The sequence below is a fragment of the Orbicella faveolata genome, unplaced genomic scaffold (genome assembly GCF_042242905.1).
Source record: "Orbicella faveolata isolate gen_17 unplaced genomic scaffold, um_ofav_v1 contig_46, whole genome shotgun sequence".
NCBI lineage: Eukaryota > Metazoa > Cnidaria > Anthozoa > Scleractinia > Merulinidae > Orbicella > Orbicella faveolata.
Window position 1 is genome coordinate 1,275,842 of NW_028301576.1, and position 16,659 is coordinate 1,292,500.

The window sequence follows — 16,659 nt, forward strand, 5'->3', positions numbered from 1 at the left end:
AAAACCCGCCAAAATAAAAAAGACAACCCTCATCAAGAAGAAATCGGATGGCGGTCTTGGCATGAAAGATTTTGTACTTTTCGATAAGGCTTTGAAACTAACTTGGGTAAAACGGCTGTGCTCAGACTCAGATGCACCGTGGAAGTATATTCCAAAATCGTTTCTCTCTATTGTCGGCGGTACTGAGATCTTTCAATGTAATTATGACTACAACTTTCTTGATCTTAATGGCCATCTTCCTGAATTTTACAAACAAATTATTCATCATTGGCAAGAAATCGTGTCTACGACACCTCACAGCAAGACCGAGATACTGTCTCAGACAATCTGGAACAACAAATTCATTACGATTGACAAAAAAATGGTATATCTACCTCATTGGCACCGAGCAGGTATAAAGCAAATTTCAGACCTTTTTGACGAGCGTGAAAATTGCTTCCTGCCTTTCCTTTCCTTGCGCAATAAATACATGCTAAATTGCAACTTTTTACAATATTATAGTCTTTTATCTGCGATCCCTCAAAGTTGGAAGAAGCTCCTTCACGTTAATTCTGGCGACTCTACTACACCTCCGCCGCCAATCTGTAATGTAACGTGCAAGATGTTATACGACAAACTGTTAACCTTAGAAAATCTTCCTCCTCCCACTTCAGAAAAAAAAACTCTTATCATACGGCATCGCAAAAGAGAATCTAAATAAAATTTATCTTCTGCCTTTCACAGCCACAAAAGAAGTTAAATTGGCAATGTTTCAGCACAAAATTATACACAACATTTTAGCCACGAACAGTATATTATACAAAATGAACAAGGTTGCCTCCCCATCCTGCCCTTTCTGTCCCTCTGATAGTCAAAACATACGTCATTTGTTTATTTGCTGTCCGCAAGCATCTTCCTTTTGGTATAAGTTCCAAAGTTGGTATTCTACTGTAAGTAACGCGAGTTTACTTCTCTCCGAGCCAGAGGTATTATTTGGAATTACTCGTCCTTGTACTCACCGTTTGACCCTCAACCACCTCATAATACTAGGCAAATATTTTCTTTATATCAACGCTCTAAATAATACTATGTTCGTTTTCAGCGACTTCATCTCATTAGTGCAGGATAAAATCGAGATAGAAAAATATATTGCTGCCACGTCGAATGGCGAAAGGGAATTTCAACAGAAGTGGAAATTCCTTCTCACCATTTAAGGCGTTTCCCTTAGTAATTAGTTGCAAGGTCTTTGTTTCTCTTTTTTTTTTGTTTGTTTTGTTGTTGTTTTTTTTTCTATAATTAAGTAATTACATTGTATTGTAACTCCTTAAGTAACGTAATGTGTAAGTCATAACAAGCAATCAATGTGTATTGTAAGTAAGTAACGTAATGCCAAGTATTGTAAATAGGTGTTTTTTTTTATGTATTGTAAGTGACGTTTGTAAGACGGTAAAAGCATTAGAAATAATAATAATAATAATAATAATAATAATGATGATGATGATGATAATAACAATAATGTAGTGTATTGTAAGTAGGTTAGTTATTGTTGTGAGTAGAGTAAGGCAATGTAAGTAATTATGTGTTTAGCAATAATAAAAAAAAAAACAAAACAACAACAAAAAAAAAAACAAAACAAACGAAGCTAAAAAAAAAAAAAAAAAAAAAAGCAAGGGCCACTGATTAAACTGCTGATCATACAGGGCCTTAGGCACGATACACAGTGTGGCTCCAGTATCCAACTGCATTTTGCAACTCTTCTGATCTAACATAACTGACACATGAATCGCGGTACGTCCAACCTTACCAGAATCCTTCGCTGTAAAAATGCCCAGAACCTCATCATCATCTGTGGCCTCCTCAACCACTTCTTCTACAAATTTTCTCTCCAAATTTACTCTTTCTACCACTTGACTTGTTTCCAGATGCTGAATGGCTGCCAGGGTTGATCTTGCATACACTTGCAAAATGACCCACTTTCTTACATTTCATACATACACTTTGACGTGCTGGACAACATTTATCCTTGCTAAAATGTCCCTCTTGACCACATCGGTAGTATCTTCCCTGCCTTTTGTTCCCTTTTGGCTGTTTGGGAGGCTTTAGAGGGGGTGTTACAACAACTTTATTCACTCCCAGTGATTCCTCTGTTGAAGATGCAGAATCCTGTGCTCCCATTTTATTAGCTAGAACGTCAACAGCTTCCATTGATCGAGCTACTTCTCGCACTCTCTCAAGAGTAAGATTTTCCTTTGCCATCAATTTTCGCCTCAATTCCGTTGATCGACATTTGTCAATAACTTGATCTCTAATGTCAATGTCCGGGGTCGTGAAATTACAATTCTGTGCTTACTTCCTAAGCCTAGCTATGAACTGACCAACTGTTTCTCCGTCCTGTTGCATGAGCCATGCTTCTGAATACATGTCGCTCGTACGGTTCATTAAGCTTGGTGACAAAATACGCGTTCAAAGTACGTACCGTTTTCTCGAAATCAGTAGCCGTATCTTCTGCAAATTCCACACTCGGGCCTGGGTCACTCAGTGTCTCGTACAACTCCTGAACCCCGCGGTGTGAAGTAGCAAAGCCTTCTTTTGTGCATCGTTCACCACTCCTTTGGCCACAAGAAAGTATTGAAACGATTGAAGCCATTTCTTCCAACGTGGTCCCAATGCAGACGAATTTCCTTTGCAATCGAACGGAGCTACTCCTTGAATTTCGATGTTAACTGCCGCCATTCTTTGTTAGTTAGTCAATCCCGTCCTCGTAGCCAGTGTTAAATATCGGGAAACCTTCGGATGGCTTCTAATAGGTCTGATTGGGCCAGATGCAAACACACGCCACAAACAACTACATTTCAACATGGCGGCCATACAAGAACAGGGTCCGCCCCTTTATTAAGCATGCGTAACAAAACCGCTGACCAATACATGACACGTGTGAACTAATTTCTTTGAAATTTTAACCTGATTTACTTTTAAACACAATGATTTCGAAGAGCTATCAGTCCCTGTAGTAGGTAAAAATTAATAAAATAAAAAATAAATAAATAAATTACAAAATAAAACTACATTTCATCGTCGGTTTCACAGCAGCATTGTGTCCTAAAGGTCCGTCTAAACGTTTCATTATAGCTGATGCTTGTAGGTTAATATTTTGTATATGTCCCCTTTCTTCAGAACTTCTTTTTGTAGACTTGATGAACGCTCAGGTTTTTTTTTATAGTTCTTTGTTTAAATATTCAAAAAAAGTGCATAATTTATTGTATTTAACACTAGGTTGATCACGTTATTTAATTCGGTTTAACAAAACGCAACTTTTCAACAGCTTAAAAGAAATGAATTGCTATTACTTGTTTTTACTTATGCATTGCCAGTACCGTCTGCTTATTACTGGAGTACTTTATTTCCTTAGGTAAGAAGTAACGCCGTGGAAACGGAAATTACTCAGGACTGACAACAAAATACTTCCTTTGAATTTTAACTGCGTAACAGGCTTTAAATTTACAAACGGCAATCATCCTAACACTGGGTAAAAAGGAAGGTTTGAATAAGAAGCAAAACAATGTTCTTTTCTGAGGAGAGAATAAAGAATCAGTAAAGAAGTTTAGAAAGTCGCTCAACGTACCTCGTCTTTTGAAGACTTAGGCCCGTTCCAAACGCCGCACCATTCATGCGCCGAACCTAACTGATGAGTTAAGTACGGCAAAAGAGCGGCGTTTGAATCAGTTTGGTTTGGCAGGTTATGTTTGGTGTGGCAAACAACATCAAATTCGGCAGGGTCTGTCGCACTATGCGACGTTGGAGCGGCAGCTGATTGATACGGCGTTCTCTTGATGTGTCGAACCTAATGCATAAATCACTGTAATTTATTTTTCATATAACGGGACTCGTGATTGGCTCAAAATTGAGTGGCGTGACCAATCATGCATGAAGTTCAAAGTCGTCGCTAAAAATAAAGACAACAAAATACCGGTGTGCCTCGATTTATGAGAAGCGGGACTGTAGAAGCGAGTTTCTTTAGCGCAAATTCATTTTTTGCTTTTTCTTCGTGATAATAGCCCAGCTTATTAGATTTCCCTTTAACAAGTCGATTTAACCGGGAGAAAACCTGTCTAAATACAAACACTGAACCTTGAGTTTGAATTTGCTTCACCTAACTATTGCTATAACAGCATGAAAACAGCGAAATGTTAGTCACAGCTTTTCTGTTTGGACAGAGTTCTTGAATTCTGAACGCATATTTTCTCGTCGAAAATTGTTACCACCGGCTTCCCGAAGTAAGTTCGACGCAAGTACGCCGTCTGAACCAGCCGTCGCTCCAAAGTCGCTCTAAAGTCGAACTTAATCAAGTTTGGTTCGGCACATGAGCGGAGCGGCGTTTGGACCGGGCCTTAGTTCCTTTTGACAGGTCTCAGAGCTAATGGAGAACAGTCACACTGCAAGCATAAATTTCATGTTGCTTAAAAAGAAGAACTGAATGTAAACAATACGTCAAAATGTCAAATTGTTAAATAATAATTGGTTGAACATTTTTCCATTACGATTTTCAGCTGGGGAGGTTTTTGGTTCTCAAGCAAAACGTCAGCTAGTACAAACCATTTACCTTAAACGAATTAATTTTTTCTTGTTCGCGATATAATAAACATCTTATTAACCGACCTTAGTCGATCTGTAAAGCAGAATCTTGACTAAATAAATCAAATACCTTCTTATTAACTGTAATTATTTTGTATTCTCCAGGCCTGAATTTGAGAAGCTCACCGGGTCAGAAATGATGGAAACTTGTTATCTGGTAAACGAGTTATTTATTGGACCAGAGGAACAAAGTTAACGTTAGATAGCCTTTTGACATCAGTAAGCTCAGAGCTTATTTTCGGCATTTTGTATTGCAAGAAAATGGAACAAGTGAACGCGACTTGGACAAGATTAACATGTATTTCATGTGTCATAATTTGGAGACAAAAATCTTTCAATTTGTATGAGAAGTGGTCCGTACCTCATAATAATTATGTAGATTAAGAATGTAAAGTTAAATGTCAAGATCCTAAGAGTTACAGATTGAAATTTTAAAATAGTTGTGAGCATAATTTTATACAAATGTAACTATATTTGCACATAACGTTTGAAACGACTCAAGAGTGTGCAACAGTTTGTATTTTTAGAATTAAACAGAACAAAAATCTGCCGGATGACTTTGTGCGAGCGATTGAGTTAGTGAATGAATGACTGGAGTACGTGGAGACCATTGTGGTATAAGTATAAACAGGTGGAGAAAGAGGATGGGACAAACAGAAGGAGGGTAAAATGAAAGGAAGAAGAGAGTGCACGGACGGACGTAGGGACGGCTGGACGGCGGAACGCACGCGCGCACGCACCCATGCATGCTCGTGCATATGGGGGAGGAGCCAAGGGAGGCAGGGAAAGGGTGAGGGAGGTAAGGGATAGATAAAGGCAACAGGAAGGGAGGGAAGGATGGGAGGAATATTTGAGTATCCTTGGAATAAGTCAGTAATACCCAAGCCTCCATCGACACCTCGAATGGTCAGCATGAGTTAAAATACATCTCTCCCGCTAAATTCGGACTCGACCCGTTAATTTCCTCATTGCTGACTTCTTGTTCCGCACAGGCAGCTGCAAGAAATTGCATTTATCTTGTACTTTAAGGTTTTGAGGTAACAGTCTTAAATGACATTATTTTTCCAAGCAAAACACGATTGCGTTTCACATTTTATCATTTTCTCAGCTCGTGAGCGCGCAATTCACCAAATCCTGCAATCTGATTGGTTCCTCGAGTGGGCGGAATTTTCTCATCCGGACCGCCACAGCGGGCGGAATCCGTTAAGCTGATCTACTTTCGTGAACGAATTAGCGGTAATCGTCATCTTTCGCCCTTTTTACACTTCCTTAGACGATTAATCAACGCAAGTTTATCTCTGTTCACCTTTAAATGGCAAGGAAAGTCACTGTAAGTAAATTCAATTGAATTTTTTGAAGTTGTGAGAGTTTGTTTGGCTGTTTGTAGCTCGGCGCTGTAATGGCTCGTAATCCTCTGTCTCTCTCTGTACAATTTTAAGTAAAAAATGAGTCAATTTCAGTCGAGTTTACCTCTCTGATCGTTGCCGTATTTGAGAGAATTTCTGTGGAATACACTTCACAAATTTCCTCGCTATCTGCCACTCAATTTACGTTAAAGTCTGACTTCGAGTGATTCGGCACGACTGACAGAGATTGTTTTTGCAGCACAACTTCAAACTTCGGCACGAAATCTCACACCGGAAAAACACTTTTAGAAAAGTTGAATGGTGAACTAAATGCAACTAACTGTTACGAAAAATTGTCTAAGTCAATTTCTAGAACAATCTAGAACCGGAAGTCATTCAGCCGTGACCAATTTGTATGAGAACATTCCAGAACATTCTGATCCTTATGTAATTACTCAGACTAGAAATTGTGTCAAACTACTTAATTTAGTTCCAAATAGAAGTTTCTAGAACTGTAAGTCTCATGTATATTAGAGCGAGCGTTTCTTCTGTGAGAGAGATTGATTCAAATTTGAAGAAGCTTAGTGCTGTAAATTCGTGAAGTTATCTTACGGAAATAAATTAGTTTGTTGCTGTCACCAGCGATCCTGAGTTCTGTCTGGAAACAACCCTGCTCTACAACGATACTCGTAACACTAACATAAAGAAGTTCGGTATAAATCTGTTCTTTAATACATCTTTCTTGTCTAGTATCTGAGTTACTCGCTCGTTCGCTCGTTAGATTTTTTACCAATGGTTTGTAGAGTTTGTAGACGGCGCGTAAGCCAATTCAATGACAGCTGCGTAAACAAACCCACATGCCAATTTACTGCAAGGAAAAAAGATAAACATACATGTTATTGACCGGCTTAATTAGGGTCGGTCCGTATAGTGAAAAACTGTGACCTTGGGTCTGAAAATGTTGTCCTCGGCCTGCGGCCTCGGGCATTTTCAAGACCTCGGTCACAGTTTTTGCCTATACGGACCTCCCAGCCGGCCAATAACATATATATATTAACTTTGAAGTCAGAATTTGCACTTGTAGAAACTTAATTTTAACTTCATTTGTATTACAGCTTAATACTCCTGGAGAAATATCTTATTGTAATATGGAAGTTGGCTTTGATGACATTATTTAAACAGCAATTACATCTGATTTTCTTCAAAATGTATTTCAAAACCGCGACATATTAACAATGAAAACACGTGTCACGTGATACAATGATTACGTCAATGCCTTAGTAAGGACCGGTCATTTTTTATCGCCAGGGAAGGGGGGGTTAGAGGGATTAGTCATAACTGACAGCCCAAAAGGAGTGGGGTGGGGGGCAGGGACGCTGAATGTCACATGCCCATACAGACTTGGTGGACGGCTATTTGGCACTCTTTGCAGTTTTCAAGCCCTTGGGATGGTGGGATTGCAGTAATGTCAACTGACATCAGTCACAGGGTTCTCAATAGAACGGCGGGATTCCACCGGTTGTAAAATCGAATGTAGCCACCTGTTCCGGTTATCAAAATTAGGATTTTCAGACGTATGTAGGCTACATCTAATTTTATGATCATAAACAACTCATTTTCTGTATCACTTTACCTCCCAAGAAGCATGAAATCGCATTTTTGGCAACCTGAAATTTCAAAATTTTCCGAGGCAGCATGCCGCCCGACGCCCCCCCCCCCCCCCTCCCAGCCCCCATAAATTGGCCTGGCCTTTCGGGCCTCGCTTTAATTTACACTGCCTGTTCTGCTTTATTTGACGCCTGTGAAAACTTCTGCTAAGAACCCTGATCAGATATCGAGATCCAGAATAACAAAAGAGAGTACACCATGGCGGCTTCATTGTACTGTAAGTACAGCATAGTTAGAAATATTACTTGCATATGACCGTTAAAAGCACTAAATATACACGTCGAAAGGTGAATATGGCTACGAAGATATGGGGTGGGGGGATCACGAAATTTATCAATAGTTATGAGGGGGGATCACTTCAATAGAATAACATTTAAAGGGGGATCAGCTAACTGTTACTGTCTTTAGCCGAAAATCCTCCGACGCCCCCCGAGGCGATAAATAATGATCGGTTCCTAAACCAGGAAAATACGCTTCACAGCTTGTAATATTTAAATCTCTCGTATTATAATATCAAAATCGATACAAGAAACTAATATATGGGAACTTTCAACCAGTGATAAAAGGACAAATAATCGGTGTAAAACATAATGACCTTCAAAACAAGTTATCTTAGCGTAATCAATGTTTTCTAAGTTATATTCTGAAGACTCGTGAACACGGTAAAATTTGCCTAGCACCCAGTGGTAAAACTGAGAAAACACGCTGTTGCTGTCAAGTTAATGGATGTGGGAAATCACGTTAAAATAGTCCTTCAATTGCCTTGAATATTAATGATAGGAACTCCAAAAGAACAACAAATTGTTCTCACCTTGTAAAATTTTCTAGTAATTAGAAAGCTGTAGCTCTCGGTTATAATTCAACTGACCCAGTGTCAGCTGACGAATCGGCGCAGCTTCATTACTCGTAACATTACGAGAACTCATACTACAAGGAAGCATCTGAAGAAGGGCGTTCTTAAATTCTGATATTCTGAATGGATAAATTATTACGTTTACAAGCGAGTTGCTGAATTGCAAAAACTTTATGATATGAGCAGTTATGTTTATGTAAGGGAAATTTCTAATTACACCAAAGTATAGCAACACATTCAGAATCTGAAATGGCAGCCAGGTCAAAAGAGAAGCTGCAGTAATATTAAAGAGCGTTTTTGCCAATCTTGTCTCTCTTACCACGTGATTCCGGTTACCCATCATTGTTTTTTGTTTCTTCCATACAATAAAATATGCTATACACATCACTAATAGAGGCGTACTAAGAAACAAGACGAGAGAGTACACGTAGTTTTCAAATGCTATGATAGAGAAGTAAAGCAGTAGCCTTACAGAAGTGAATATTGTTGTGAAAATCCATGGCATGGGAATAGCAAATATGTAAACACGAAAGGTTAGAGTTCTATGACGAAAAGGCCAACCTATGGCGTACATTCTCTCCAAGGAAATAGCGGCAAGTGCGAAGATGGAGGCAATACCAGTAAAAATGTCAGTCAATTGGTACAAGCTGGACCCCAGCAGACAATTCGACAGACCCAAGCACAATATTGTATTAATCGCTATGTACAAAGGAACAGTCAGCAACCCAACCAGTAAATCAGCAACAGCCAAACTAATCAAAAGAAAATGAGCGCGCTTGCGAAGTCTCCGCTTGAGAAATATCCAGATGGTAAGGAGATTTCCAACAACGATCACTGTCGCTAATAATCCAAAACACAAAGTCCACACGATATTCCATGAATTAAAGTCCATCACTGAAGGCAATGGTTCCTGGAGATCCTTCTAGTTCGCACTCTATATGAAGAAAACCAAATTGAAATGAAATTATGCTAGAAGTGATAAACTGATTATAGAAACATTGCACACAACAAATATAAGCAGGCAGTGCCGCAGTACTTTGTTAATCGTAGGTGAGTGCACAAACTGCACGTCATTAGTCTTCTTTAACCTTCCTTCAGCCCCACCCCTAAACTTAAGGTCTAAATCTTAGGAAGGGTTTAGAAAAAAAGCAAATGGTGCAGTGCATGTTGCTGCTTGCTGGTCGGTTTTCAAGTACCTCCCACACACACGCTCTTAATAATAATAATAATCTTTATTGAGGAAACTTTTTCACGTACATGTGGTTTTCGAAAAGGACCTCAAAGATTGATACTAATTAATAGAACTAAAAATATTAAATTGATAAAACACTTAAGTTAAAAAATTAAAAACCTGTCTCTTGAAAATATTTACATTAGCAGAGTCTCTTATTATCTGGCTGAGAGAATTAAAATCGTTAACAGCGTGATAGGCAGTTCTTTGTTTTCCCCAATTCGTTCTAACGCAGGGAAGTCTACGATTGACTTTTTGTCTGGTGTTATAATTATGCTGATGTTGTTGCGTTACTAAAGTCAATTCGTGATTTATAGACCCATTTAGACATTTGTATACATGTACACATCTTCGCTGGAAACGCCTTTTCTCTAATGGTATCCACTTCCAAGTCGCTAATGCATGCGACGCAGATGAATACATGCTCAGCGGTCGATCTAAAATTATTTTAGCCGCTTTATTTTGGAAAACATGTAGGCTAGACATTAAAGTTACATTATGCTTGTCACCCCAAACTAGATCTGCGTACTCGAATAAGGGCATGACAAGACTTTTATAAAAAAAGAATGCGCGCCCTAAACGGTAATAAATGCGTAATGCGCTTAAGTAGGCCAAGCCTTTGGTTAATTTTCCCTGCCATATATTCGACATGATTTGTCCAGGTAAAATCAGACGATATTTAAAACAAGTAACATCGTTCACACAATGATCAAAAATTGACACAGTTAGAGCAACTTTGTTCTCTAGTTTCCTGTTACTGCCTATGAGCATACATTTGGTTTTGTCTAGATTCAGTGTTAATTTATGTTCGTTCAGCCATTTCGCCACCGCCAGGAGGTCTTGATTGAGCTTGTCAGTCAGCTCCTGGGAGGAAGACGCATAGTAGTAGATCACCGTATCGTCTGCATAGAGTGACGCTTGACAGGCATCTAGAACGCTTGGCAAATCGTTGATGTAGATGATAAATAGCAGGGGACCCAAGATACTTCCCTGAGGAACCCCGTGGGTGACTGGTAACTCATCAGACAACTCATTCCCACAATATGTGCGCTGTTTCCTGTCAGTAATGTAAGAGCGAAACCAGCGAATTCTCACATAAACCAATCTCTGAAGGCTTACGTAATAGAATCTCGTGGTCCACAGTGTCGAAGGCCTTGGTTAAATCCAAAAACACGGCCCCACATAGTTTACCTTGTTCCATATTCAATAAGACTTCATCGGCAAATGAAGTCAAAGCAGATACAGTAGAAAACCCCTTCCTGAATCCAAACTGTTTCCTTGTGAGTAGATTGTTCGTAACCAAGTACTGGTACAGCTGTGAATGCACAGTTTTCTCAAGAATTTTACTGAGTGTAGGTAAAATAGAGATAGGTCGATAGTTCGACGCATTTGTCCGGTCGCCCGATTTAAACAAAGCTGTAATTTTGGAGCACTTCCACAATTTAGGAAATTTACCAATACGAATCGATAGATTCAACAGCTTAGTGACAGCTGGTGTGATCGTATTAGCAGAGCTCTTCAGCAGTCTAGCACTAATTTTGTCCAAACAGATTGCTTTGTTTGCCTTCAAAGAGTAAGCTGTTGAAGCACAAACGATTCCTCTAACTCAGTTAACTGGAGCTGAGATAGCTGTTGCTCTAAGACTAGGATGCGGTTGGGCCAGATTGTCTTTATTTTGTCAGCCAAGCGCCTGCCTATAGACGCAAAGAAGCTATTCAAAGCAGAAGCGATGGATTTGGGCGTGGTGTGCTGGATGCCATCGGAGATGATACATTGAACATTTTAGGGCTCTTAGGGTTCTTAGGGCTCGTCATACTGAGGAAGGAACGCGTGACAAGCCCTAATAAGAGCGTTTGCAAGGGAAGACACGTAAGTTTTCAAGCTGTTGTCTAGTTCTTTTTCCGGAAATTTTAGTTATCATAGTTTGCTATTTATTGTAATGGTTATGATTAATTGGTAACAGGACCTCATGTTGTCCAATTCTGTCTGTAATTATTCTCGTGATTAAACAAATCGGACTCCCGCTTCGCGGTCCTCAAATTTTGTTAATCACGCGTATGATTGCGCACCGAATTGGACTCCACTCAGTTCTGTCACCATTATTTACAGGCCATTTGCTGGTGTTGGACATTTTTAGTAAAGTTATAACTGAAACGATTTCCTTTTAACATGGCTTCCAAAGTCCCATCTTGTACACGGGACGACAGCAAGCCCGCTAATGCTGACAATAAAACTTTTTCCATTATAAAATTAATTTTGCTGTCATTGTCAGCTGCAATAATTAAATGTAAATGCGATATTTTAACATCTTCCGGCCACCGACTCATAGTCTAAGTAAACGATGAAAATTGCTGCTTTCAGATATTTGTATTAATTGAGGTAATGGATATTTTGAAGAAGAATTAAAATTAGGCTCCGAGAAGCCGATTTTAATTCGTGAAATGGCTGTGTTAAGATTATGCAAATCACAGGGAAAGAAAAGAGGCCGCGTTTCTTGCGGTTCGATTGAAAACGCCGGGAAACGAAACCCGTCGCACGCTAGGAAAAGAAGGAAGCTGCACGCAGTCTAGATTAAAGTCCCTGTTGAACCGTTTCCCAGCCTCTTCACTTATATTAAAAACCTAAGCAAGATTTCCACTATTGCCTTACTTTTAATAGACGCTGAAATGGGCGTGAATTTTTAAAATACCTTGTACTTGCGAGAAATAATAGAGAGCATATGCATCTGCGAAAAGAGTTGAACGTAATCTAATTTTGCCGTAGACGCAAGCAATCGAAGTATTTTAGTTAGATTTCACTGTATACGTCAATTGATGGCTTTTAATTTACGAAGTTTGAATAAAAATAGAGGAGATGTATCGACGGCTTGCTTTCAAAGGAGAAGTTGAAGTTATGGTTAAGTGCGTGAAATAACATAGAGCAGATGTAAAGCCATGCAAGATGTTTCTCCTGCTGAAGTATTGGAGTACAGCAAAACACCTTTGAATTTTAACTGTTTAACTGGCTTTGGATGTGAATGATATGCTGTCAAACGGTAACCAAACGGTAACGGCACTAAACAAAAACGAACAAGTTTTGACTAATCGACAAAACAATGTTTTTTGTAAGGAGAGGATACGCACACAGCAATAAGAAGAATCAGTAGATTAGTTAAGAAAGTCTCTCAACCTACCTGGTTAATAGAAGACTTTAACAGTTCCTAGTGTCAGGTCTCAGTGCTAACGGAGAACAGTCTCGCTGTAAAGATAAATTTCAACTTGAATTTAATGTAAACAAAATGCTTTAGCGATAATAATAATAATAATAATAATAATAATAATAATAATAATAACAAATTGTCACGCTTCTGACAGTGTTCTAAAGAAAAAATCAAGGCCCTTGAGAGTGTTCAAAGACGTGCCACTAAATTTATCTTCAAATGTTATTTAACTTATCCAGAACATTGAGCTAAATTAAATCTTTGGCCTCTCGATTTTAGAAGGGAGGTTTTAGATTTATGTTTCTTTTTTTAATGTCTTAAAGGGCACATTGATTTTGACGTCCTATCGTGGCTCACATCATCAAACCAGAAAGTATGAGAAAAATATTCCAAAGAATTCCTCAAAGCCGCCTGGAATTCCTCGTTTTTTGGTCGGCGGTCTCAGGAAAAATATGTCAATTTGCAAGCGTTGTCAAGATCTCAAAGCTGTCAACAATCAGTGATGTAACTAATCAGATCATGATGCCATGGATCAGGCTCTCCCGCCATTTTGTTTTTTTTTTGTCCCAGACTACTCTCGGCAAGCTCTGCTTGTCCCAGTCCACACTCGACTAGCTGTGCTCGCCGGTTTCTCTTTTCGCCCTATTTAAACAAGAGTGTTTTTGTCGAAGATCTATCGGCTGATAGTTGCCCCGCGGAAATTTGATGCTCTTAAGGTGGTATGGTACCCTCAATATGGACCAAAAAGTTTGTTTAAATATGGCGAAGAAAGATCAATTGTGTGCTATTGCACTCAAGAAGAGAAATTAAATTTCTAGAGTTTTACTCAAAATGGTTGCTATGGAAACCAGCCACACCCTTTTGAGGAGTGTTTTATAGTATTGACGCCAACACTTCCTGCTCTTTTAAGAATTGACCGTCAAATAAGGATATCATGTAAGTTTCTGTTTTGTTCTGTGATATGAACCTAAGTTTTGACAGTTAACTCTTATTTTCAGTGCTTTTTACAGCTTTATTTGCAAATAACCTTATTTTTTACCACACCCAGTTACGATTTTTTTGGTTTATGTCATCACGACACTATTGGTCTTTGATGAGCTCAAGTTTCAGAAATTCTACTTAAAAACCTTGCAAAGTAGAAATGTTGGCGCGAAGTCAGTCGGTACAAAAGTAAACTTTAAGTTTCTTACACGAAGTATTAAGCATTTAACGAGCCACAAATAGTGGGGAGGGGGGGTGGTGCAGATTGGATCTCGGGGGAGGGGGTGCAATGGTTGTTCTATTTTGTAAAAAGTTACCGCAGTTGTGGGAAATATTCCTTGTCATAAGGGAAATGAATGAGCCTGTGATGGCAATTCGAGGCAAAGCTTTTCACAAAGCGCCATGGACAATTAGTGGAAAATGGCGCTATATAAATGTATATTTATTTTTATTTATTTATTTATTTATTTATTTATTTAAATAATTATACCAATCGAGTTGTGCATGTCTTAAAAGTTTTTTCTAAATAGTTTCGTTCATATAAGTTAAAAATAATCTATATTTTGGTCACGTTCTTATAGTAAACAGCCGTTGCTATGGCCGTTGCCACGTGAAAAAACTTATACTACTGTGTACTTTCCTTAAATTTCACACTCATCTGGAAGGAAATTAGGCAAGATCGTTTCAAAATGACAAGTCCTCAAGGGTCTTAAGTCTTGTATTTCCAAGAAATTGAATTTTTCATGAACATCGCCATACTTTAGGGTACCATACCCTCTTAAAACAAATATTTGCCCTAGAAGCGAAGCTTCGAGTGCAATTATGCTAGTTTTAAGAACGTCAAATTTCCAAGGGGCAGCTATCAGACCGATAGTTGCGTGACTTAAACACTCTATTGTTCACCACTCAGTTTTCTTCCGCGCGCCAATTCAAAAATCACATTGAATTATTTTCTACTTTTTTAGATGAAAGCCGTGAAAGCAAAATGTAAAATTTAAAAAGGAAAATAAACAAAACCCACCTAATACAATTTCATTTGTTTACAGAAAATTTTTCACGGACGAGTACTATCCATCCGGGTATTTTCCTCAGACGGGCACAATGGGCTGATAGTATCTCTCCGAGGATGAACACTATCGCCTCACGTGATTAATTTAAACCAATAAGAATCGGAGAAAATAAAACCCAATAGGGAGCCTGCTCATAGACCGTAAAGGAATGGCTATTTTGCTCACAAATCAAAATCCCTTATATTATCAGTTTTTATTTCGGCAAACGCCAGCCGTATCATATAATAATAACCCAGGAGATCATTCAAGCAGAGTATTAAGCTGAATTTAGAGTGATCGTCTAGGTGAGGGTAGTTCTAAAAAGAACTGTTGTTGGTGACTGACGTTACGACAAACTAAGCGAGAGTCATCTTCAGTCATTTCCGATTCTAGTGAAAAGTGTTTCTCAGTCCACGCTGTTGAAAGTCTGGCCGGTAGAAACAGATTGGATTCTTGAATGCAGAGAGATTTCAAAACAGTTCCAAAATATTAGGCAATCAATTATTTCTGTACAAGCATTAATTCCATTTTATTTTCACAATTTTTATTTTTATTACAGTTTGATGCTCCTGGATAACATAAATTTTCTATTACAATATAAAAGTTGCCCTTGGGACATGTTTTAAAACAGCAATTACATCTCGTTTTCTTCAATTTTTTTCTTAAACCAACAGTTGTAGATATGTAATCAATTTCGTCACTACAAAATTCTCTACACGCCTAACAAGAAACCTTTGTTGTTGTCTTTCTTGAGATACAGAAACGTCTTTATGTCCGAGTTACGCTATCCACAAGTTTTCTTACACCTGGTGGGTGCTCAGAACTATGGACATTTAAAAACTCAAACTATATTTATCGATACCATGAGCCTTGAAGGAAGTCTACACCCATCCTTAGAGAAAGTTTCTGTGAAGTCCCTGTCACGTGATATACTGGTCAGGTCAGTACCATAAAGCCAAGAAAATATACTTTTCAGCTAATAATATTTACATCTCTAGTACCATAAGATCATAATCTACACAAGCAACTAACATATGGGAATTCTTAAAGCTTTTATGCAAAGACAAACTAATAGTATATGCGTAACACAAATCATCTGAAAACAAGTATCTGAGCAGTTACCAATGAAAGTACTCTTCAATCGATTAGCATTCATTGGCTGAACTAAGAAACACGCGGAAGCAGGTTATTATTTGAACGTGGGAAATAATTTCCGTTCATTTTAGCTGTTCGTTTATCTGTGCGACGGTTTCAAATGCCTCTTGGAGGGTTAAGTCTTTTGAAAACGTTGGTAACATGTAGAATTATTTACGCAACAGATCCACTTCTACAAAATATGACTAGGATCGTTTGCCTCCTTTGACTCACCTTCGATATTTTTAACCATAAACCTCTGTAGACCATGCTGAATTACGTGCGCCAATTTTTCAAAATCAGGGTAGTTTTCCACGAGCTTTGTCTCTGAAACGAAGTCAGTGACCCCCAATTTTTTTTTCATTTCTGGCACAAGTAAATAATTATCTGACCGCAGTAAAAATTTTAAATTAATCTATCCACTGGAAAACTTTCGTGCGAACATCCTTAAATTCTGATATTCTGAATGGATAAATTATTACGTTTACAAGCAGTTGCTGAATTGCAAAAACTTGATTATCAAAACGGTTGCGTTAAAGTAAGGTAGACTTCCAATTACCCAGAATTTGAAACGGAAGCCAGGTCAA

At 38.5% G+C, this 16,659-nt stretch overlaps 1 protein-coding gene and 2 pseudogenes across 1 annotated transcript in view; all 3 read right to left on the bottom strand.

Annotated features, from left to right (window-relative positions):
- Positions 1-8,107: 8,107 nt before the first annotated feature.
- The window catches only part of LOC149097862 (adenosine receptor A3-like), an 11,874-nt gene continuing 3,322 nt past the window's right edge, over positions 8,108-16,659 (bottom strand). Inside the window, exons 2-3 of the mRNA XM_089277392.1 lie at positions 12,882-12,946; positions 8,108-9,412 (exon numbers count right to left, since the gene is read on the bottom strand). Coding sequence (XP_089133518.1) covers positions 8,450-9,370 — 921 coding nt within the window. The 5' untranslated portion in view covers positions 9,371-9,412; positions 12,882-12,946 and the 3' untranslated portion in view covers positions 8,108-8,449. The remainder of the gene's footprint in view (positions 9,413-12,881; positions 12,947-16,659) is intronic.
- LOC149097863 (uncharacterized) lies at positions 9,809-12,848 on the bottom strand (annotated as a pseudogene).
- LOC149097864 (uncharacterized) overlaps positions 13,943-16,659 on the bottom strand; it is a 6,808-nt pseudogene continuing 4,091 nt past the window's right edge.